General features: G+C 44.1%; 1 protein-coding gene across 1 annotated transcript in view; it reads left to right on the forward strand.

The window, feature by feature from the left end:
• GRID1 (glutamate ionotropic receptor delta type subunit 1) overlaps positions 1–23,231 on the forward strand; it is a 1,665,856-nt gene that overhangs the window by 1,416,098 nt on the left and 226,527 nt on the right. Inside the window, exon 12 of the mRNA XM_040434606.1 lies at positions 2,436–2,574. Coding sequence (XP_040290540.1) covers positions 2,436–2,574 — 139 coding nt within the window. The remainder of the gene's footprint in view (positions 1–2,435; positions 2,575–23,231) is intronic.

Here is a 23,231-nt window from a genome sequence, read left to right on the forward strand (position 1 = left end):
TTTGCTTTCTCCTCATCGCTCTTTGCAACCCTCCCCCCCTCATTACTCTGTAGAGGGCTGACACGTTCAGATTTATACTTTTTACCATTTATATAATTGAAGGACATTTTAGGGTTAATTTTGCTCTCTTTGGCAATCTCTCTCGGTCTCTAGTTTGGCTGCTTTTATTTATTTTTTACATGTTAATTTTTTTTTCTTTATAGTTTTTCAGTGCTTCCTCGCTACCCTCCTGTTTTAGTTATTTAAATGCTTTATTTTTGTCATTTACTGCTTTCTTTGCAGTTCTATTTATCCACGTTGTTTTTTTGTTGTTGTTGTTCCTTAACCCTTTATTCCCTTAAGGTATGTACCTCTCACAATTAGATTTTAGGATGTTTTTAAAAATATCCCGTTTTGTGGCTGTATTTTTATTTTTGAGGACTTTGTCCCAGTTAGTTAGGCCTATGGCCTCTCTTAGTTGGCTAAATTTTGCTTTTTTGAAGTTTGGTATTTTTGTTTCTCCCTGAAGAAACACTCTTTTAAATGACAATTGGAAGGTTATTACTTTATGGTCACTATTTCCCAGGTGTCCCCCAACCTGCACATCTGTTGTTCTGTCAGGTCTATTGGTTAATACTAAGTCATCTATTGCTGTCCCTCTAGTTGGAGCCTGAACCAGTTGGAAAAGGTAATTGTCTTTGGTTATTGCCAAGAACCTGTTTCCTTTATGAGATATACAAGTTTCAGTTTCCCAGTCTATATCTGAATAGTTGAAGTCCCCCATAATAACGACCTAATTATGATATGCCGACTCATCTATCTCGTTTAGTAGCAGATTTTCTGTGGACTCTGGTATATTAGGTGGTTTATAATAAACTCCTATTAGTATTTTATTATTGTTTTTGCCTCCATGAATTTCTACCCACAGTGACTCCATATGTTCATGTCCCTCACTTATACCTTCTCAGACTGTGGGCTTTAGACAGGACTTTACATAAAGTCAGACCCCTCCCCCTCTCTGGTTTTGGCGATCCTTTCTAAACAGACTGTAACCCTGTACATTAACTGCCCAGTCATAGCTATCATCCAGACATGTCTCAGTTATTTCCACTATGTCATAGTCCTCCTCACACATCACTAATTCCAATTCACGAGTTGTATTAGTCTGGCTTCTGGCATTAGAATACATACAATTAAGAGGTTTAGGTATATTTTTTACCCTTCACCTTTCTTTCTGAACTGTTCTAGTCCCTCCTTCCATTCCTCCCCCAGTCCCAATACCTTGCACCCGATCTCTATCTGCACTATCTTCCTATCCTATCATGTAATTACCATCCCCCCCAGTCCCTAGTTTAATCACTCCTCCAACCTTCTAGCCATCTTCTCCCCCAACACAGCTGCCCCTTCCCAATTGAGGTGCAGACCATCCCTAAGATAGAGCCTGTAGCTGACAGAGAAGTCGGCCCAGTTCTCCGGGAACCCAAACCCCTCCTTCCTGCATCAGTTCTTGAGCCACTTGTTAACCTCCCTAATTTCCCGCTGTCTTTCTTGTGTGGCTCTTTGTACAGGTAGTATTTCGGAAAACACTACTTTTGAGGTCCTTGTCCTAAGCTTGTGACCTAAATCCCTAAAATAATTTTTAAGGATTTAAATGTGCCTTTATTCTTAACCCCTATTGCCTATCCATTTGTAACAAAAAATCATTTCTATTGCTCTACCTTATCTTAATAACGTATTGTACCTCTACAAATGTCTGTAGCATCCTTAAATGTTGTGTTTTGCTCTTATTTATTCATTTATAAACATGCCTCATGGAGGATCCTCTGTGCTCTGAAAGATTGCAAATATAATGTTTCTTGTTAGCCAATAATAGTATCACTGCTATAGACATCTCATATAAAAAGATACAAATACAGACTGATATGACTTAAGATTTCTATATAAAATATTAGAAATGAAAGCTGCATTCAGTAACCTTATCTGCAGTCATTTCCTGTTTTTGGTATATTGCTTTCCATATGCTGTACAAATAGCTTGGTAAGATTACTTGCACAACTTAGATTTTCTGTTGCTTAAAAAAAAAGTACTGAATATGATATAATATCTGTATTATTCTCGTTGTTGCCTTTATTACCATTTTATTTTTCATATTGTCATCAATTCTTAAAGTTCGTATTAAACCAATAAATTATATAAAATAACATTTATTTTCTGTACCTTTCCTATAACCTTGTGGTCTCCATCATCTCAGGTGCAGATGTTTAATTCCATGCTTCATTGAGTGCAAATGTCTATGGGTCATAGTTACAACCCAATGAGAGTTGATCTTTGTTAAAAACATGACTCTCTCATTATTCGGAACAAGTAACCTTTGAGTAATGATTTGATCAATTATTTATATTGTCTTTATAAAGAATTAAATTCTTAATTCACAATATTGCTTGTGTTATTTCTAGGTGGGGAATCTGTGGCAAATTCAGTGGCCATGCGGATTGTGATGGGAAGCTGGTGGCTCTTCACACTTATTGTGTGCTCTTCTTATACAGCAAATCTGGCAGCATTCTTAACTGTTTCAAGAATGGACAACCCTATAAGGTAGAATTGATTTTAAGATTAAGATTCATAGTTACATAGTATACACTTTTTAATGGTCATAATCTCCACGTAAAGATGAATATGTAGCAAAGGAGGAATTTGTACTTAACTTTTATAATCAAAATTGCCTAATAATAGCATATTTTTCTAAATTTTCTAAGACTGATCTTGTCTATACTATTCTACTGAAAGTGAAAAATGGTTTCGTAGCATCATCTATTCATTCCATCTATTAATTGTATATTAATTGTATAACCCTTGTCTAATCTTCTATAGAGCATAATATTGTACCTATAATCATTTTCTGTTTCCTTCACTCTCTATGCTCCTGCTGTAAAGCAGCATTGTTTATAACTTGAACCTCTAAGTTTTGGGTGTAGATGAGCAGCATCCACAACAGTTCCCATAGTGTTGTGTGCTTTAAGATCAGCCAGAAATGTAAATGCCTACTATTTCCTTACCTGGGCCAAAAACTCTGCCCACTACATCCCTCATCATCAATTTGCATTCTCCTTCTAACATTTCCTTCCACATAGCTTCAATAGGACAAGCAGTGGATGCCACCTACCCTGCTTGTGGATTAAGAGCCTTGAGTAGCCCATACCAAGATCATATGGGTCTGATATCAGAATCATTAGGGCAGGGATTCTAAATATATTCAATATACTGTACATTGCATTTTTTTCTTTTTTTTATGACAACAGTAACAAAAATACTTAATCTAGTGTGTTTGTCATGGGTTCCAAGGTCACCTGAGCATTCTTTCTAGAACATAACCACCATTCCTAAAACAATCCATAAAATTGCTAGCAAATAACAATAACATAAGATTTTGAAAACAGTGATGGTTTTTGCACTACATAATATCAATGGTACACAACCAAATTCTGGGGATGGAATCTAAAAAAAAAGTTCAACTTTGTCTTCATTGTCTGACAAAACGTTGAAAGTGTGTTTTTATTTTATTTTTATGAGAGGTAAACAGAGAATTTGCTTAGCTTGAGGCTGTGGTTGGGGGTTGGGAGGTATAATTTCTCTTTATGGAGAGTGCATAAGTATGCACAAAAAGTATTGTAGACAAGGCAATTATTCTTTTTGTATCTGGGAAAATATGCAAATTATCAAATCTTACATTAGCATGCATTTTTCCCACAATCAGAGAGGAGTAGTGTCTGGTCTGCAATAACGTTTACACTCATTCACATATTCTCCATAATGATAAATAGTACCCCCATGGACCCCAACCAATGCAATTAAGCTAAGAGAAATTTAGTTTTACTTCCTTTTGAAAGGAAAACTGGTTTGCATATTTATTTTCCAGAGAAGTGTAACGGTTCATGCACATACCCATGTAAGTCCTTTCTGTAGCCCTGCAAAAAAATACATGTCCTATTGTAGTCCATTTTGCAGACATGGATAGGACACTTTTGAAGGAGTAAAAAAAAAAAAAATGCCCCAGCCAGTATGCGTGTTTTCGAGATCCAAAATTTGCAAAAATGCCGAAGGCCATGTGTATGAACTCTTATGTTGGCCTCTCTCCATCTCAAGATATTTGGGACAAATTCTGAATTGATTTGCTTATCTCCACTATAGACTAGTCTTACTACATCCGAAGTTGATTCGCTCATTCTTAATCTTAATGGTTGCCGTTCAAATGTTAACGACTTAAGTAATGACTTATTCCTCGCTCGATTGAATTAAATATCTACTCGTGTAAAGAGGCCTTTACCTAAGGTGGCTGGTATAAGTCAGTATAACCTGATTTATTTATTTTTTATTCAGGTTTTGAATGCTCTCTAATAGAGTTGAGCGAACACCTGGATGTTCGGGTTCGAGAAGTTCGGCCGAACTTCCCGGAAATGTTCGGGTTCGGGATCCGAACCCGACCCAAACTTCGTCTCGAACCTGAACCCCATTGAAGTCAATGGGGACCCGAACTTTTGGGCACTAAAAAGGCTGTAAAACAGCCCAGGAAAGAGCTAGAGGGCTGCAAAAGGCAGCAACATGTAGGTAAATCCCCTGCAAACAAATGTTTATAAAAAAAATAAAAATGAACCAATATCAATTGGACAGAGGTCCCATAGCAGAGAATCTGGCTTCACGTCAGCAGAGAATCAGTCTCTTCATGCCATAGCAAAGAATCTGGCGTCATGTCAGCAGAGAATCAGTCTCTTCATGCCATAGCAGAGAATCTGGCTTCATGTCAGCGCAGAATCAGTCTTCATGTCATAGCAGAGAATCAGGCTTCACGTCACCCACCACTGGAACAGGCCACTGTCACATATTTAGGCCCCGGAACCCAGGCAGAGGAGAGAGGTCCCGTAACAGAGAATCTGGCCTTATGTCAGCACAGAATCAGTCTTCATGTCATAGCAGAGAATCAGGCTTTACGTCACCCACCACTGGAACAGGCCACTGTCACATATTTAGGCCCAGGCACCCAGGCAGAGGAGAGAGGTCCTGTAACAGAGAATCTGGCCTTATGTCAGCACAGAATCAGTCTTCATGTCATAGCAGAGAATCAGGCTTTACGTCACCCACCACTGGAACAGGCCACTGTCACAAATTTAGGCCCAGGCACCCAGGCAGAGGAGAGAGGTCCCGTAACAGAGAATCTGGCCTTATGTCTGCACAGAATCTGTCTTCATGTCATAGCAGAGAATCAGGCTTCACGTCACCCACCACTGGAACAGGCCACTGTCACATATTTAGGCCCAGGCATCAAGGCAGAGGAGAGAGGTCCCGTAACAGAGAATCTGGCCTTATGTCAGCACAGAATCAGTCTTCATGTCATAGCAGAGAATCAGGCGTCACGTCACCCACCACTGGAACAGGCCACTGTCACATATTTAGGCCCAGGCACCCAGGCAGAGGAGAGAGGTCCCTTAACAGAGAATCTGGCCTTATGTCAGCACAGAATCAGTCTTCATGTCATAGCAGAGAATCAGGCTTTACGTCACCCTCCACTGGAACAGGCCACTGTCACATATTTAGGCCCAGGCACCCAGGCAGAGGAGAGAGGTCCCTTAACAGAGAATCTGGCCTTATGTCAGCACAGAATCAGTCTTCATGTCATAGCAGAGAATCAGGCTTCACGTCACCCACCACTGGAACAGGCCACTGTCACATATTTAGGCCCAGGCACCCAGGCAGAGGAGAGAGGTCCCGTAACAGAGAATCTGGCCTTATGTCAGCACAGAATCTGTCTTCATGTCATAGCAGAGAATCAGGCTTCACGTCACCCACCACTGGAACAGGCCACTGTAACATATTTAGGCCCAGGCACCCAGGCACCCAGACAGAGGAGAGAGGTCCCGTAACAGAGAATCTGGCGTTATGTCAGCACAGAATCAGTCTTCATGTCATAGCAGAGAATCAGGCTTTACGTCACCCACCACTGGAACAGGCCACTGTCACATATTTAGGCCCAGGCACCCAGGCAGAGGAGAGGTCCCGTAACAGAGAATCTGGCCTTATGTCAGCACAGAATCTGTCTTCATGTCATAGCAGAGAATCAGGCTTTACGTCACCCACCACTGGAACAGGCCACTGTCACATATTTAGGCCCAGGCAGAGGAGAGAGGTCCCGTAACAGAGAATCTGGCCTTATGTCAGCACAGAATCTGTCTTCATGTCATAGCAGAGAATCAGGCTTTACGTCACCCACCACTGGAACAGGCGACTGTCACACATTTAGGCCCCGGCACCCAGACAGAGGAGAGGTTCATTCAACTTTGGGTTGCCCCGCAATATAATGGTAAAATGAAAATAAAAATAGTATTGAATGAGGAAGTGCCCTGGAGTAGAATCATATATTGTTAAGGGGAGGTAGTTAATATCTAATCTGCACAAGGGATGGACAGGTCCTGTGGGATCCATGCCTGGTTCATTTTTATGAACGTCAGCTTGTCCACATTGGCTGTAGACAGGCGGCTGCGTTTGTCTGTAATGACGCCCCCTGCCGTGCTGAATACACGTTCAGACAAAACGCTGGCCGCCGGGCAGGCCAGCACCTCCAAGGCATAAAAGGCTAGCTCTGGCCACGTGGACAATTTGGAGACCCAGAAGTTGAATGGGGCCGAACCATCAGTCAGTACGTGGAGGGGTGTGCACAGGTACTGTTCCACCATGTTAGTGAAATGTTGCCTCCTCTTAACACGTTCCGTATCAGGTGGTGGTGCAGTTAGCTGTGGCGTGGTGACAAAACTTTTCCACATCTCTGCCATGCTAACCCTGCCCTCAGAGGAGCTGGCCGTGACACAGCTGCGTTGGCGACCTCGTGCTCCTCCTCTGCCTTCGCCTTGGGCTTCCACTGGTTCCCCTGTGACATTTGGGAATGCTCTCAGTAGCGTGTCTACCAACGTGCGCTTGTACTCGCGCATCTTCCTATCACGCTCCAGTGTAGGAAGTAAGGTGGGCACATTGTCTTTGTACCGGGGATCCAGCAGGGTGGCAACCCAGTAGTCCGCACACGTTAAAATGTGGGCAACTCTGCTGTCGTTGCGCAGGCACTGCAGCATGTAGTCGCTCATGTGTGCCAGGCTGCCCAGAGGTAAGGACAAGCTGTCCTCTGTGGGAGGCGTATCGTCATCGTCCTGTGTGTCCCCCCAGCCACGCACCAGTGATGGGCCCGAGCTGCTTTGGGTGCCATCCCGCTGTGAACATGCTTCATCCTCATCCTCCTCCACCTCCTCCTCATCCTCGTCCTCCTCGTCCTCCAGTAGTGGGCCCTGTCTGGCCACATTTGTACCTGGCCTCTGGTGTTGCAAAAAACCTCCCTCTGAGTCACTTCGAAGAGACTGGCCTGAAAGTGCTAAAAATGACCCCTCTTCCTCCTCTTCCTATTGGGCCACCTCCTCTTCCATCATCGCCCTAAGTGTTTTCTCAAGGAGACATAGAAGTGGTATTGTAACGCTGATAACGGCGTCATCGCCACTGGCCATGTTGGTGGAGTACTCGAAACAACGCAACAGGGCACACAGGTCTCGCATGGAGGCCCAGTCATTGGTGGTGAAGTGTGTCTGATCCGCAGTGCGACTGACCCGTGCGTGCTGCAGCTGAAACTCCACTATGGCCTGCTGCTGCTCGCACAGTCTGTCCAGCATATGCAAGGTGGAGTTCCACCTGGTGGGCACGTCGCATATGAGGCGGTGAGCGGGAAGGCCGAAGTTACGCTGTAGCGCAGACAGGCGAGCAGCGGCAGGGTGTGAACGCCGGAAGCGCGAACAGACGGCCCGCACTTTATGCAGCAGCTCTGACATGTCGGGGTAGTTGCGAATGAACTTCTGCACCACCAAATTCAGCACATGCGCCAGGCAAGGGATGTGCGTCAAACCGGCTAGTCCCAGAGCTGCAACGAGATTTCGCCCATTATCGCACACCACCAGGCCGGGCTTGAGGCTCACCGGCAGCAACCACTCGTCGGTCTGTTGTTCTATACCCCCCCACAACTCCTGTGCGGTGTGGGGCCTGTCCCCCAAACATATGAGTTTCAGAACGGCCTGCTGACGTTTACCCCGGGCTGTGCTGAAGTTGGTGGTGAAGGTGTGTGGCTGACTGGATGAGCAGGTGGAAGAAGAGGAGGAGGAAGCTGAGTAGGAGGAGGAGGAGGAGACAGGAGGCAAAGAATGTTGCCCTGCGATCCTTGGCGGCGGAAGGACGTGCGCCAAACAGCTCTCCGCCTGGGGCCCAGCCGCCACTAAATTTACCCAGTGTGCAGTTAAGGAGATATAGCGTCCCTGGCCGTGCTTACTGGTCCACGTATCTGTGGTTAGGTGGAACTTGCCACAGATGGCGTTGCGCAGTGCACACTTGATTTTATCGGACACTTGTTTGTGCAGGGAAGGCACGGCTCTCTTGGAGAAGTAGTGGTGGCTGGGAACAGCATACTGTGGGACAGCAAGCGACATGAGCTGTTTAGGCTGGTGGACACACACAGCTTCAAATGACAGCATTTCATAGGCCAGTAGTTTAGAAATGCTGGCATTAAGGGCCAGGGATCGAGGGTGGCTAGGTGGGAATTTACGCTTTCTCTCAAATGTTTGTGAGATGGAGAGCTGAACACTGCCGTGTGACATGGTTGAGATGCTTGGTGACGCAGGTGTTGGTGTTGGTGGTACATCCCATGTTTGCTGGGCGGCAGGTGCCAACGTTCCTCCAGAGGCGGAGGAAGAGGCCGAGGCGGCGGCAGCAGCAGCAGAAGAGATAGCAGGGGGAGCCTGAGTGACTTCCTTGTTTTTAAGGTGTTTACTCCACTGCAGTTCATGCTTTGCATGCAGGTGCCTGGTCATGCAGGTTGTGCTAAGGTTCAGAACGTTAATGCCTCGCTTCAGGCTCTGATGGCACAGCGTGCAAACCACTCGGGTCTTGTCGTCAGCACATTGTTTGAAGAAGTGCCATGCCAGGGAACTCCTTGAAGCTGCCTTTGGGGTGCTCGGTCCCAGATGGCGGCAGTCAGTAGCAGGCGGAGTCTCTTGGCGGCGGGTGTTCTGATTTTGCCCACTGCTCCCTCTTTTGCTACGCTGTTGGCTCGGTCTCACCACTGCCTCTTCCTCCGAACTGTGAAAGTCAGTGGCACGACCTTCATTCCATGTGGGGTCTAGGACCTCATCGTCCCCTGCCCCCTGCATCGTCTTCCACCCAGTCTTGACCCCTGACCTCCTGTTCAGTCTGCACACTGCAGAAAGACGCAGCAGTTGGCACCTGTGTTTCGTCATCATCAGAGACGTGCTGAGGTGGTATTCCCATGTCCTCATCATCAGGAAACATAAGTGGTTGTGCGTTAGTGCATTCTATCTCTTCCACCCCTGGGGAAGGGCTAGGTGGATGCCCTTGGGAAACCCTGGCAGCAGAGTCTTCAAACAGCATAAGAGACTGCTGCATAACTTGTGGCTCAGACAGTTTCCCTGATATCCATGGGGGTGATGTGACAGACCGATGGGCTTGGTTTTCATGCGCCATCTGTGCGCTTTCTGCAGAAGACTGGGTGGGAGATAATGTGAACGTGCTGGATCCACTGTCGGCCACCCAATTGACTAATGCCTGTACCTGCTCAGGCCTTACCATCCTTAGAACGGCATTGGGCCCCACCAAATATCGCTGTAAATTCTGCTGGCTACTGGGACCTGAGGTAGTTGGTTCACTAGGACGTGTGGCTGTGGCAGAACGGCCACGTCCTCTCCCAGCACCAGAGGGTCCACTAACACCACCACGACCATGTCCACGTCCGCGTCCATTATTAGATGTTTTCCTCATTGTTCCCGTTCACCACAATTTTGAGAATGGCAAATTTGGGAATAGTTTTTCAACCCAGAACAAAAAGTGGGCTTTTATGGTCACTACAAATAACTTGACCAGCTAAAACAGTACAGATTTGGTTGAATAGAAATGTGAGGCCTGTTTTTTTTTGCGCTGTGTGACAGGTATAGGTTTAATCACAGAATTAGACTTGTATCTGCACGGTAGTTTGTGTGTTAAATTTTTCTGAATGACACTATCAGCACCTTCAATGTAAGATATCCTTTTTGGGATAGATTTCAAATAGGCCTCATATAGCAGAAACTAGTTATTTTGAGAATGGCAAATTTGGGAATAGTTTTTCAACCCAGAACAAAAAATGTGCTTTTACGATCACTACAAATAACTTGACCAGCTAAAACAGTACAGATTTGGTTGAATAGAAATGTGAGGCCTGTTTTTTTTGCGCTGTGTGACAGGTATAGGTTTAATCACAGAATTAGACTTGTATCTGCACGGTAGTGTGTGTGTTAAATTTTTCTGAATGACACCATCAGCACCTTCAATGTAAGATATCCTTTTTGGGATAGATTTCAAGTAGGCCTCATATAGCAGAAACTAGTTATTTTGAGAATGGCAAATCTGGGAATAGTTTTTCAACCCAGGTCTATTTTTTAGGCGCTCAACTTGCCCCTGATGTAGTATATGGCCAAAAAATAACCACACTATTGATGGTTAAATGCACTTGGGTGACACAGGCTCAGCCTGCAGCTGATGTAGAATATAGCACAAAATAACCACACTATTGATGGTTAAATACATTTGGTGATAGCTTGTGCTGGCGCACCACAAGCCACAAAATGGCCGCCGATCACCCCAGAAAAAAGTGATCTAAAAACGCTCTGGGCAGCCTCAAAAAAGTGAGCAAGTCGATATTAGCACTTCAATGATCCACAGCTGCAGATCGATCACAGAATGAAGTCTTTTGGAGGAGTTAATCTGCCTAATCTCGCCCTAACGTCGCAGCTGCAACCTCTCCCTATGCTTGAATCAGCAGAGTGACGTGCAGCGCTACGTGACCCAAGCTTATATAGAGGCTGGGTCACATGCTGCACTGGCCAATCACAGCCATGCCAATAGTAGGCAAGGCTGTGATGGCCTCTTGGGGCAAGTAGTATGACGCTTGTTGATTGGCTGCTTTGCAGCCTTTCAAAAAGCGCCAAGAAAGCGCCGAACACCGAACCCAGACTTTTACGAAAATGTTCGGGTTTGGGTCCGTGTCACGGACACCCCAAAATTCGGTACGAACCCGAACTATACAGTTCGGGTTCGCTCATCCCTAGTTATTAAATTTCACACATTTTTATGTTACATAGTTGGGTGACATTCACCAATTTTTGGCTGTGATATACCCCTGCTCTACCTAGTCGACAGGTTAATACATTTCACTAATTTGTCAGTTACATTGTCGGGTGAAATTCACCAATTTTTCTCTGTGATATACCCCTGCTCTACCTATTAGACAGGTTAATAAATTTCACAAATTTTTCTGTTACATAGTTGGGTGACATTCACCAATTTTTGGCTGTGATATACCCCTGCTCTACCTAGTGGACAAGGAAATACATTTCACTAATTTGTCTGTTACATTGTTGGGTGACATTTTACCATTTTTGCCGTGAATAAACCCCTGCTCTGCATAGGTGACAGGGACCTAAATTTCAAAAAATTGTCTGTTACATTGTTGGGTGACATTTTACCATTTTTGCCGTATACAAACCCCTGCTCTGCATAGGTGACAGGGACTTATTTTTGGAAAATCATCTGTTCAACTAGTGGCTGACATGGACACAGTTTTGCCATGAATAAACCCCTGGTCTGCATAGTTGACAGGGCCCGAAATTTCTAAAATTCGTCTTTCATTCGATCCTTCTGCTTTAATAACTTGTCCCACATTTCAGCTCGATCACATTGCAGTTATTGACTTCCCTTGGATGTGGTATCCCTTTCTCACGCTCCCTGTCCAGCGTGCAACCCTGATTTTCCACTTACAATGATTAACATGGTAAGCACAGAAAAGAACATCGAAAGTTGATAGCGCAAATATCCAATTGGATTGTTGACATCACGGGGACGTGCGACATGGTGGAGAAGTATGTGTGCAAACGCCTACAAGTACTAACTGATGGGTCTGTTCCCTTCAACTTCTGGATCTCCAAATTGGGCACATGGCCTGAGCTTGCGCTTTACGCCTTGGAGGTGCTGGCCTGCCCCGCAGCCAGTGTATTGTCTGAACATTTGTTTACCATGGCTGGAGGGGGTTACCACAGGTTATATTTCCCAATGTTTTGGAGTGTACCCCAATTTAAATTAAAAAAATAGAAATATTAAAAATTAAAAACAAAACCAAAAACCAGTGGTGTTTACCTCCTCCTCCTCTACCACCTCTTCCACCTACACCGCCACATCCACCGCTTCCTCAACCTCCTACTCCATAAGGACCTCGTCCTCCTAGATCAAGATTATAACTTTTTTATTTTTGCGTATTTTATGTTATTTTAAGTCATATCCCTATCAACATTTGTTTGCACAGCACTTGCCATGCTCTTAACCACATTTTTCTGCCATTTGCAGCCCTCTAGCCCTTTCCATGACTTTTTTAGGGCCAATTTTGTGCTTCAAAGTTCGGGTCCCCTTTGACTTCAATGGAGTTCGGGTTCAGAGTCAAGTTAGGGTCAAGTTCGGGTCCCGAACTCAAACTTTTTTGTGAAGTTCGGGAGAACCTGCCGAACCCGAACGACCAGGAGTTCCCTGGCGTGGCAGTTCTTCGGACAATGTGCTGACGACAAGACACGAGTGGTTTGCACGCTGTGCAATCAGAGTCTGAAGCGAAGCATAAATGTTCTCAACCTGAGCACAACCTGCATGACCAGGCATTTAAGTGCAAAGCATGAGCTGCAGTGGAATAGACACCTCAAAAACAAAGAAAGGTCTCTGGCTCCTCCTGCCTCCTCTTCTGCTGCAGTATCGGCCTCTTCATCCACCTCAGGAGTGACAGTGGCACCTGCCACCCCGCAAACAGAGGATCTACCAGCAACGCCACCACTTGGGTCACCAAGCATCTCCACAATGTCCCATGGAAGCGTTAAACTCTCTATCTCCCAAACACTGGAGCGAAAGAGGAAGTACCCCCCTACCCACCCGCGATCCATGGCCTCGAATGCCAGCATTTCAAATTTACTGGCCTTTGAAATGCTGTAATTCAGTTTGGTGGAGACGAAGAGTTTTAAAAGCCTTATGGTGGTGGTTGTCCCACAGTACGTCGTGCCCAGCAGCCACTACTTCTCCAGGTGAGCCATCCCTTCCCTGCACAACCAAGTGGGGGACAAAAACAGGTGTGCACTGCACAATGCCATCTGTAGCAAGGTCCAAATAACTACGGATACGTGGACCAGTAAGCACGGTCGTCTGTTACATTTTGCAAGAAAAAGCAAAAGTCGAGGCTCACCTGGTCCCAGTTTGAAGTGGAGGCACGGAAATTTGCCAGGAACTCAGCGGTAGTGGAAATAAGTGAAAAAGGGAATCCAGCTTCTAATTAACTATATAAATGCTTTAATGAAAAACTTGCTAAAATCCGGACATGTACATCAGGTTTACGCGTTTCAGATCGACAAATTCAGATCCTTACTCATGACAACATAATGGTGTAAGACGCTGGCCTTAAATAAGGGGCAGGTCAAACATATCAGGTGGACACAATTAACACATAGCTCCACCTCTAACACATAAAAACATATGCTAAAAAGAAAAAGAAGAAAATCTTCAAGGGAAACAAAAAAGTACCACGGTCAATAATGCAATATGAGATCGTGCCTACTATTCAAACCTGTTGGTACACAAGTACCCATGGTAAAGATCCAATAGGATTCTCTATTTAAAAGAACTCTCCTATGATCACCTCCACGTTTGGGAAATTTAACCCGTTCCACTCCCTGCACCACAAGACTACTGGTATCTCCTGCATAACATGCCGCATAATGTGAACTGACCGGAGAAACATTCCGGGTCAGGGCATGTGGAATGTCAGCAAATGTGTCCGCAAATCCTGGTTTTAAGGCTGTTAGAGGTACAGCCTATATACTGTAGGCGGCATGTCATGCAGGTGATGCAGTATACCACAAAACTGGTGTTACAATTGATATATTGTTTCAAGGTGAAAGTTTTTTGGTTAGATACAGAGACGACAGTTTGGCCAATAGAAAGGTGCTTGCAACAAGTGCAGATATGGTGTCCGCACTTGTAGTTGCCTTTAAAGCGTAGCCAGCTCTGCTGTGTCTGCAGATCATCCATGAACAAACCTGGGCTGATACGTTGACCCAGAGTTGGGGCTCGATGAGCAATACATTTGATGTTTGAGCTAAAAACATCAGACCACTGCTCGTCCATACGCAGCAGGGACAGATTTTTTCTGATTATATGACAGACCTTTTAAAATTCTGCACTGTAGCCCATGGAAAAAACTGGGGCTCTGTTCTTAGGGACCTCACTGTTAGAGTTGAAACAACTGCTAGCCCTATTTTTTGGAAAGTTTAGATCTATCCGTGGTTTCGATTTGACTTGTATCGCGGCCTGTGTCAAGCTGCTATTGCTGTATCCACGGGCAACAAGGCGCTCAGCAGCTAGGTTGAGCTCCTCCCTGAAGCCCGTGTCACTAGAGCAATTCCGTCTGTGGCGTATGAATTCGCCTCTAGGGATATTGCATACAACATGGACAGGATGACATGAGGACGCGAACAGAGTACTGTTACCCGCCGTCTCCTTGCGGTAAGTGCGGGTGCTACATTGGACTCGGCAGCATTGCCCTCCGAAGTCAAATCCAAAAACGCAATAGATGTACAATTGAAATTAAGTAAATTTCAGGTTCAAGGTGTTGTTATTTGGGAACTCCTCAAACAGTGGTATGGCAGTATGGTCACCTGACCAGATGAACAACAAGTCATCAATATAATGGCTATACCAAATTTTGCTGCTATTTGCTGCCATTTGCCGCCCTCTAGCCCTTTCCATGACTTTTTTAGAGCCATTTTACTGCTCCAAAGTTCGGGTCCCCGTTGACTTCAATGGAGTTCGGGTTCAGAGTCAAGTTAGGGTCAAGTTCGGGTCCCAATTCAGAGAACCCGCCAAACATCCAGGTGTCCGCTCAACTCTAGTGTTCACCTGACAGGTTAGATCATGTGCTATTTTTATAGAGCAGATTTTTATGGAGGCGACAATATCTGATATATCTACTTTTATTTTTATTTTGTTTCAGTTTTATATAATAAAGCATTTTTGAAATGCTCCTTTTTCTGAAAGCCATATTATTTTTATTTTTTGGGTGATTATCTTATGTAGGGGCTCCAGTTTTTTGCGGTATGGGGTGACAGTTTGATTGGTTCTATTTTGGGGTGCATACTACTTTTTGATTGCTTGGTATTACACTTTTTGTGATTTATGGTGACAAAAAATTTATTTTTTGGCACGGTTTTTATTTTTTTTAATTTTACGGTTTTCACCTGACAGGGTAAGTTATGTGATATTTTCTTAGAGCAGGTTGTTATGGACATGGCGATAGCTAATTTGGCTACTTTTTTATATATATTTTGTATTTAAACAATAAAAGCAATTTTGAAAGCAAAACAATCATGTTTTTATGTCTCCATTTTCAGAAAAGCTAATCTTTTTTAATTTTTTGGGCAATTGCTTTAGTTAGGGTCTCATTTTTTTTGTGGGATGAGATGACTTTTTTTTGGTACAGTTTTTGAGATGTAAGGTGATAAAAAATTGCTTTTTTGGCACAGTTTTTTTTTTTTTACGCTGTTCACCAGACCGGTTAGCTCATGTGATATTTTTATAGAACAGGTTGTTATGCACGTGGAGATACCGATCATGTCAGTTTTTATATATATATATTATATATATATATATATATATATATACACACTGCTCAAAAAAATAAAGGGAACACAAAAATAACACATCCTAGATCTGAGTTAATAAAAAATTCTTCTGAAATACTTTGTTCTTTACATAGTTGAATGTGCTGACAACAAAATCACACAAAAATAAAAATATGGAAATCAAATTTTTAACCCATGGAGGTCTGGATTTGGAGTCACACTCAAAATTAAAGTGGAAAAACACACTACAGGCTGATCCAACTTTGATGTAATGTCCTTAAAACAAGTCAAAATGAGGCTCAGTAGTGTGTGTGGCCTCCACGTGCCTGTATGACCTCCCTACAACGCCTGTGCATGCTCCTGATGAGGTGGCGGACAGTCTCCTGAGGGATCTCCTCCCAGACCTGGACTAAAGCATCTGCCAACTCCTGGACAGTCTGTGGTGCAACGTGACGTTGGTGGATAGAGCGAGACATGATGTCCCAGATGTGCTCAATTGGATTCAGGTCTGGGGAACGGGCGGGCCAGTCCATAGCATCAATGCCTTCGTCTTGCAGGAACTGCTGACTCACTCCAGCCACATGAGGTCTAGCATTGTCTTGCATTAGGAGGAACCCAGGGCCAACTGCACCAGCATATGGTCTCACAAGGGGTCTGAGGATCTCATCTCGGTACCTAATGGCAGTCAGGCTACCTCTGGCGAGCACATGGAGGGCTGTGCGTCCCTCCAAAGCAATGCCACCCCACACCATTACTGACCCAATGCCAAACCGGTCATGCTGGAGGATGTTGCAGGCAGCAGAACATTCTCCACGGCATCTCCAGACTCTGTCACATCTGTCACATGTGCTCAGTGTGAACCTGCTTTCATCTGTGAAGAGGACAGGGCGCCAGTGGCGAATTTGCCAATCTTGGTGTTCTCTGGCAAATGCCAAACGTCCTGCACGGTGTTGGGCTGTAAGCACAACCTCCACCTGTGGACGTCGGGCCCTCATATCACCCTCATGGAGTCTGTTTCTGACCGTTTGAGCAGACACATGCACATTTGTGGCCTGCTGGAGGTCATTTTGCAGGGCTCTGGCAGTGCTCTTCCTGTTCCCCCTTGCACAAAGGCGGAGGTAGCGGTCCTGCTGCTGGGTTGTTGCCCTCCTACGGCCTCCTCCACGTCTCCTGATGTACTGGCCTGTCTCCTGGTAGCGCCTACATGCTCTGGACACTACGCTGACAGACACAGCAAACCTTCTTTCCACAGCTCGCATTGATGTACCATCCTGGATAAGCTGCACTACCTGAGCCACTTGTGTGGGTTGTAGACTCCGTCTCATGCTACCACTAGAGTGAAATCACCGCCAGCATTCAAAAGTGACCAAAACATCAGCCAGGAAGCATAGGAACTGATTAGTGGTCTGTGGTTACCACTCCAGAACCACTCCTTTATTGGGGGTGTCTTGTTAATTGCCTATAATTTCCACCTGTTGTCTATCCCATTTGCACAACAGCATGTGAAATTGATTGTCACTCAGTGTTGCTTCCTAAGTGGATAGTTTGATTTCACAGAAGTGTGATTGACTTGGAGTTACATTGTGTTGTTTAAGTGTTCCCTTTATTTTTTTGAGCAGTGTATATATATAGCATTTTTAAAGCAAAAGAAAATTGTTTTTATGTCTCAATTTTCTGAAAGCCATATCTTTTAAAATTTTTGGCCAATTGTCTTATGTAAGGACTCATTTTTTGCAGGATGAGATTACAGTTTGATTTTTGGGTACATATGACTTTTTGATCACTTAGTATTATACTTTTTGTCATGAAAGGTGACAAAAAAATTGCTTTTTTTTAGCACAGATTTTAATTATTAATTTTTTATGATGTTGATCGGACGGGATGGATCATGGGATATTTTTATGGAGCAGATTGTTCCGGATGCGGCAATACCTAATATGTGTGCTTTTTCAATTTTTTTTTCAATTTTTTATGTCTCTTTTTATAGGGATGGGGCTTCTTTTATTGAAACAAAAAAAAATGTTTATTGTTAAAAACATTTTTATTTCACTTTTATTATTTTTTTGATTTTTGTCCCAATATGGGACTTCAACATTTCAGGGTCTGATCCCTGTTTCAATACAGCACAATGCATCTATATTGTGCTATATTGTACTGTCAGCGTCTTACACTGTAAGACGCTGACAGTAGCCTTGGAGACCCAGCCCTGGAGCTGAATCACTTGGGCTTCTGTAGCTGGCAGTCCTGATGCTGGTTTAAGGCATCGGGGCTGCCATAGCAACCATCGGGTCCTCGTCACCGCAGCAAGGGGACCTGAAGGGGACGTATAAGCTGCCGCAATCTGTCAGAGTGACTGCGGCTTATAGGGGGTTAATCCGGAGACAGCAGGGGCCCGGCTGTCAGTATCAGCCGGGCCCCTGCTGCTGATAGCAGAAGTGCGTGTGGGGCAGCCAGGTGTTAAGAACCGGCCAGTTAGAACGAGCATTCTCGTTCTAGGTCACAACCTGTTAGTATGTTTTTATGTATGTTTTTTGTTATGCATGTTTTGGTTTGATGATTAGTTAGTTTAAGGCCCCTTTTCAGAGCACAACTGAGAAGACGATTGTCGGGAAGGAAGCGTTCCTTCCAGGTAATCGTTGGCTCGCCAGTGAAGTAGACCGCTGCATATTTATATGCAGCAATCTTCTCCACAGTATGCGGAGGAATGATCCTTAAAACTGTTGCTTGTCCCCATACAGAATCATTGTTTACCGGCAGCAGAGTGTGTTTAGATGGAAGTGTTAGGCCCCTTTCACACGGGCAAGAATTCCGCGCGAGTGCAATGCGTGAGGTGAACGCATTGCACCAGCACTTAATCCGGATCCATTCACATCAATGGGGCTGTGTACATGAGTGGTTATTTTCACGCATCACTTGTGCGTTGCGTGAAAATCGCAGCAAGCTGTATATTGTGTATTTTTCACGCAACGCAGGCCCCATATAAGTGAATGGGGCTGAGTGAAAATCGCAAGCATCCGCAAGCAAGTGCGGATGCGGTGCGATTTTCACGCATGGTTGCTAGGAGACGATCGGGATGGGGACCCGATCATTATTATTTGCCCTTATAACATGGTTATAAGGGAAAATAATAGCATTCTTAATACAGAATGCCAAGTAAATTAGGGATGGAGGGGTTTAAAAAAAATCAAAAATAAAAATTAAACTCACCTCATCCACTTGTTCGCGCAGCGCGGCTTGTCTTCTTACTTCTTCTTTGATGACCTGGGAGGAAAAGGACCTTTGGTGACGTCACTGCGCTCATCACATGGTCCATCACCATAATCCAAACCCGAACTTCTGTGAAGAAGTCAGTGTTCGGATCTGGGTACCAAACATGCCAATTTTTCTCACACGCGTGCAAAACGCATTAAAAGGCTTTGCACTCACACGGAAAAATCGTGCATATTCCCGCAACGCACGCGCATCTTATCCAGCCCTCACATGCGACGCCCGTGTGAAAGAGGCCTTAGGCTGGGTTCACACGGGCGTTGCGGGAAAATGTGCGGGTGCGTTGCGGGAACACCCGCGATTTACCATCACCATGGTAAAAGATCATGTGATGGATCATGTGATGACCGGAGTGACGTCACCAAAGGTCCTTTACCTGTAATTAATGCTCACCACAGGTCCTGTTCAGCAAAGGAGACAGAAGGAGATGCCGGGCTACGCGATCAAGTGGACTAAGGTGAGTTAAATAATTTTTTATTTTTTTTAACCCCTCCAACGCTAATTTACTATGCATTACTATGCATTCTGTATTCAGAATGCTATTATTTTCACTTATAACCATGTTATAAGGGAAAATAATAATGATCGGGTCTCCATCCCGATCGTCTCCTAGCAACCGTGAGTGAAAATCGCACCGCATCCGCACTTGCTTGCGGATGCTTGCGATTTTCACGCAACCCCATTCACTTCTATGGGGCCTGCGTTGCGTGAAAAACGCAGAATATAGAGCATGCTGCGATTTTCACGCAACGCACAAGTGATGCGTGAAAATCACAGCTCATCTGAACAGCCCCATTGAAATGAATGGGTCGGGATTCAGTGCGGGTGCAATACGTTCACCTACCGCATTGCACCCGCGCGGAAATCTCGCCCGTGTGAACGCAGCCTTAGTGTTCCTTTAATGATGGGGTGATTGTGGTCTTATTTAACAGAGCATTTTTTTTTTAAACACAGTTTGCTCAGTAAATGTTTTGCACACAAAATAAATTGTTTAATTCTCCCTTGCATTGTCAATTATGTGTACTTTGTGTAATATATGAAATTACTTTAGTGCCAAAACCAAAACCCTATTTTACCTTTTTAATGGATGTCCTTCCCTTAGCTTTAGATGCAGGCTCTTTACATGGACAATCATCATCCAAGAACAGAAATTGGTAAATGCCATACCTGTCCCCAACTTTATGATCAGGGGAGGGTTTAAAAGGACTGCAAATATACAGTAGTTTTGAAAAACTGACCCTCTGCAGGCTGTCGTATTTTTACATGGAGCAGTTTGAAATAGATTAGGTGCCTGTGTGTTCTTTGCAATCACTCTTTATTATTATTGTCTGTCATATCTCAGTTACTCTTCCCCGAAAGTATTGAACATATAGGAGGTAAATATAAATATAAAGATATCTTTGTGGAAGAGCCTGGTGTGTTCTGGAAGCTTACCTCGGCGATAGCTTTATTATATGTCATACTTAGTGATGGACGAAAATCTGCCGGGATGGTTCGCGAATGCAATCGCGCGAACATGATCAAATGTTTGCGATCCGCAAGTTTGCGGCGGGTCCCTTTCATTTTAATGGCAGGTGAACCTTAAAAACCTTCAGCTCATATTTGCAGCCAAGAAATAATTACTAGAAGTGCACAAATAGTCACACAACATGGACAGTGACATACCAGATATATTATTCGAATTTGTGAATGCGCAAATGCACTATACTGTACCCAAATGCACTAAAAAGAAAGTATATTGGTATATAACACCCTGCTTCAATCAGTTTTTTTTGGGGGGCGACTGGTATATCACACCAGTAGAAATTATTTGTTCCAATAACGCTTGTCCCTCTATGTACCTGCAGTATCGCAGCAGAACCGCACACAACTGCCACACAATACAAATGCACTATAATATACTTTCTAACATAGAAAGTATATTATAACATTGTACAAGGAAGGCAATCCATTAGAATATACATAAAGATAAAACTTAACCTTTAATAATGTTACTATGAGGGTCCATTCACACGTTTCGTAAGTGTTTTGCAAATTCGCAAAACACGGACACCGACAATGTGCATTCCGCAATTTGCGGACCGCACATCGCCGCCACTGTAATAGAAAATGCTTAATCTTGTCTGCAATTGCGGACAAGAATAGGACATGTTCTATTTTTTTGCGGAAACGGAAGCACGGATGCGGAAGTGTGGACAGCACATTCTGGCCCCATTGAAAATTAATGGGTCTGCACCCGTTCCGCAATTTTGCGGAACGGATGCGGACCCATTTTTTCGGATGTGTGAATGGAAAAGATATCCCTCAAAATTAAAATAAATGTAATTATTAAAGTTAAGCAAAAAGCATAGATGTGGTAGGCAATAACAAGTGCTCGGCGGCACCAAATCTTAAATCATGTCTTACCACAATCAGGGGTGTTCCAGTGCACATCCATGAATCTCGGAGGGAAAGCAAAAAACATCTATCCCTGGGCTAGATAATGATGTGGTATTGAAGGACAGGGTGGGCAAAGAACTGTCCCTGATATTGCCCTACAGGGGGGTGCTATTCTGGCTCTGATAGCCTAAGCACAGACCACCCGTCCTGATAAGAGCGACCCCGTCCGGAACCTTACCCTATATAAAAATGGCTCTAGTAAGCCCCTAGCCCCTAGGCCCCTGACTTCCAGGTGATCACTATATAGATCTATGTGTTTTTGACTCATTATAAAAGTATATTATAAGTATATCGCACCCCTCTGTGTATAACACCCCTCGATAGCACACCTATACTAGTCCTTAAAATTACTTTTGTGGCCCTATTAGCTAGCGTTTGGTGTCCCTAACAGCCTGTCCCTGTTCCACACAGCAACCTCTCCCTACACTGGTAAAACACTGAATGTAAAATGGCGGCCAGATCAGGTTTATTTATAAGGTAGGGGGTATGTCCATGTGCTGAAACGTCTCAATTGACTGTCCTGTACCACCTGATGGATGTGTCATGGGTCAAAGTTCTTCACAATGTAAAAGAATATGGCGGGCGCGAATATCTCCATATGTTCACATATTCGGCGAATCGCGAACACGCAAAGTTTGCCGCAAAACGACCGCCGGGCGAACCGCAAGGCCATCTCTAGTCATACTCTTCAGTAACAGAGAACACATGCATTAACACCAGATTTCAGTGCATTCTTTCCATTCTTAGATTTGTTTTATACTTTTCTAACATTTCTTGCAGTTTTTTAAATCATTCTATTTTTCTTCTGCTTTTTGATAATAACACAATAGGTCTATAATATAAAATGGGTCTATAGTATTTTTCCTCTCTTTTCAAATATGTGCATGCAGTAGCTAGCATCAAATAGAACAAACAGCTTAACAAGTAAAAACTGTTTAATAGAATTGAGCTCGGCTGATAGCATGCAAGGCGATATGTCTTCAATAACACAGTGATAAAGTAGACTCACAATTGGAATCCAAGCACAAGCAACACAGTTTTTATGTCAAAAAGCAATCTATCTATGATTGTAGAGGCGAGTCTGGAGACTGAAAAATCTGACATCTCACAGGGCTGACTTGCGTACAAATTTTACACTAATGCTGTGTCTGAGCTACAGGTGTATCAGTGCTGTCTGGAAGCTATGCAAATTAGTGTTAATTGAGCACCAAAGTGCTCGGGCGTTCGGGTGCTCTACTGAGCACCCAAGCACAATGGAAGTCAATGGAAGAACCCAAGCATTAAACCAGGCACCCCCTGCTCTGAAGAGGGGAGGGTGTCTGGTTCATAGGAAAAGGTCAGAAATTGATGGAAACACCATCAAAATGGTTCGGGAACAGCATGGGGAGGATGTCTGGATGCATCTTGGACTCCCAGGTCGCTGCTGGGAACGATGTTGTCCGAGCAGTACATCACTTTTACAGACTGACAATAAACCAAGATAAAATCGATTTTAGAGGAAAAATTGTTCGGAAACATTCCTGTATATTTACTTGTATATAAAGTGCAAGTGCTGCCAAAAATTACAAGGAAGATGCAACTCCGATGCAACCTGTATATCACATAATAGAGGGCCTCATTCACATTGTGGTACAATTGTTCAGGTAGTGAGTGGGACTCCTACACTCATAAAGCCTATGCACTAAGTGAAAGGGTTTTCAAAAATTACAAGGAACCGGCTCTTCAATACACCCTTTATTACACATAAAGGAGGGCATCATAAACCTTTGAAAGATT

This window comes from Bufo bufo, chromosome 6 (assembly GCF_905171765.1).
Source record: "Bufo bufo chromosome 6, aBufBuf1.1, whole genome shotgun sequence".
Taxonomy (NCBI): domain Eukaryota; kingdom Metazoa; phylum Chordata; class Amphibia; order Anura; family Bufonidae; genus Bufo; species Bufo bufo.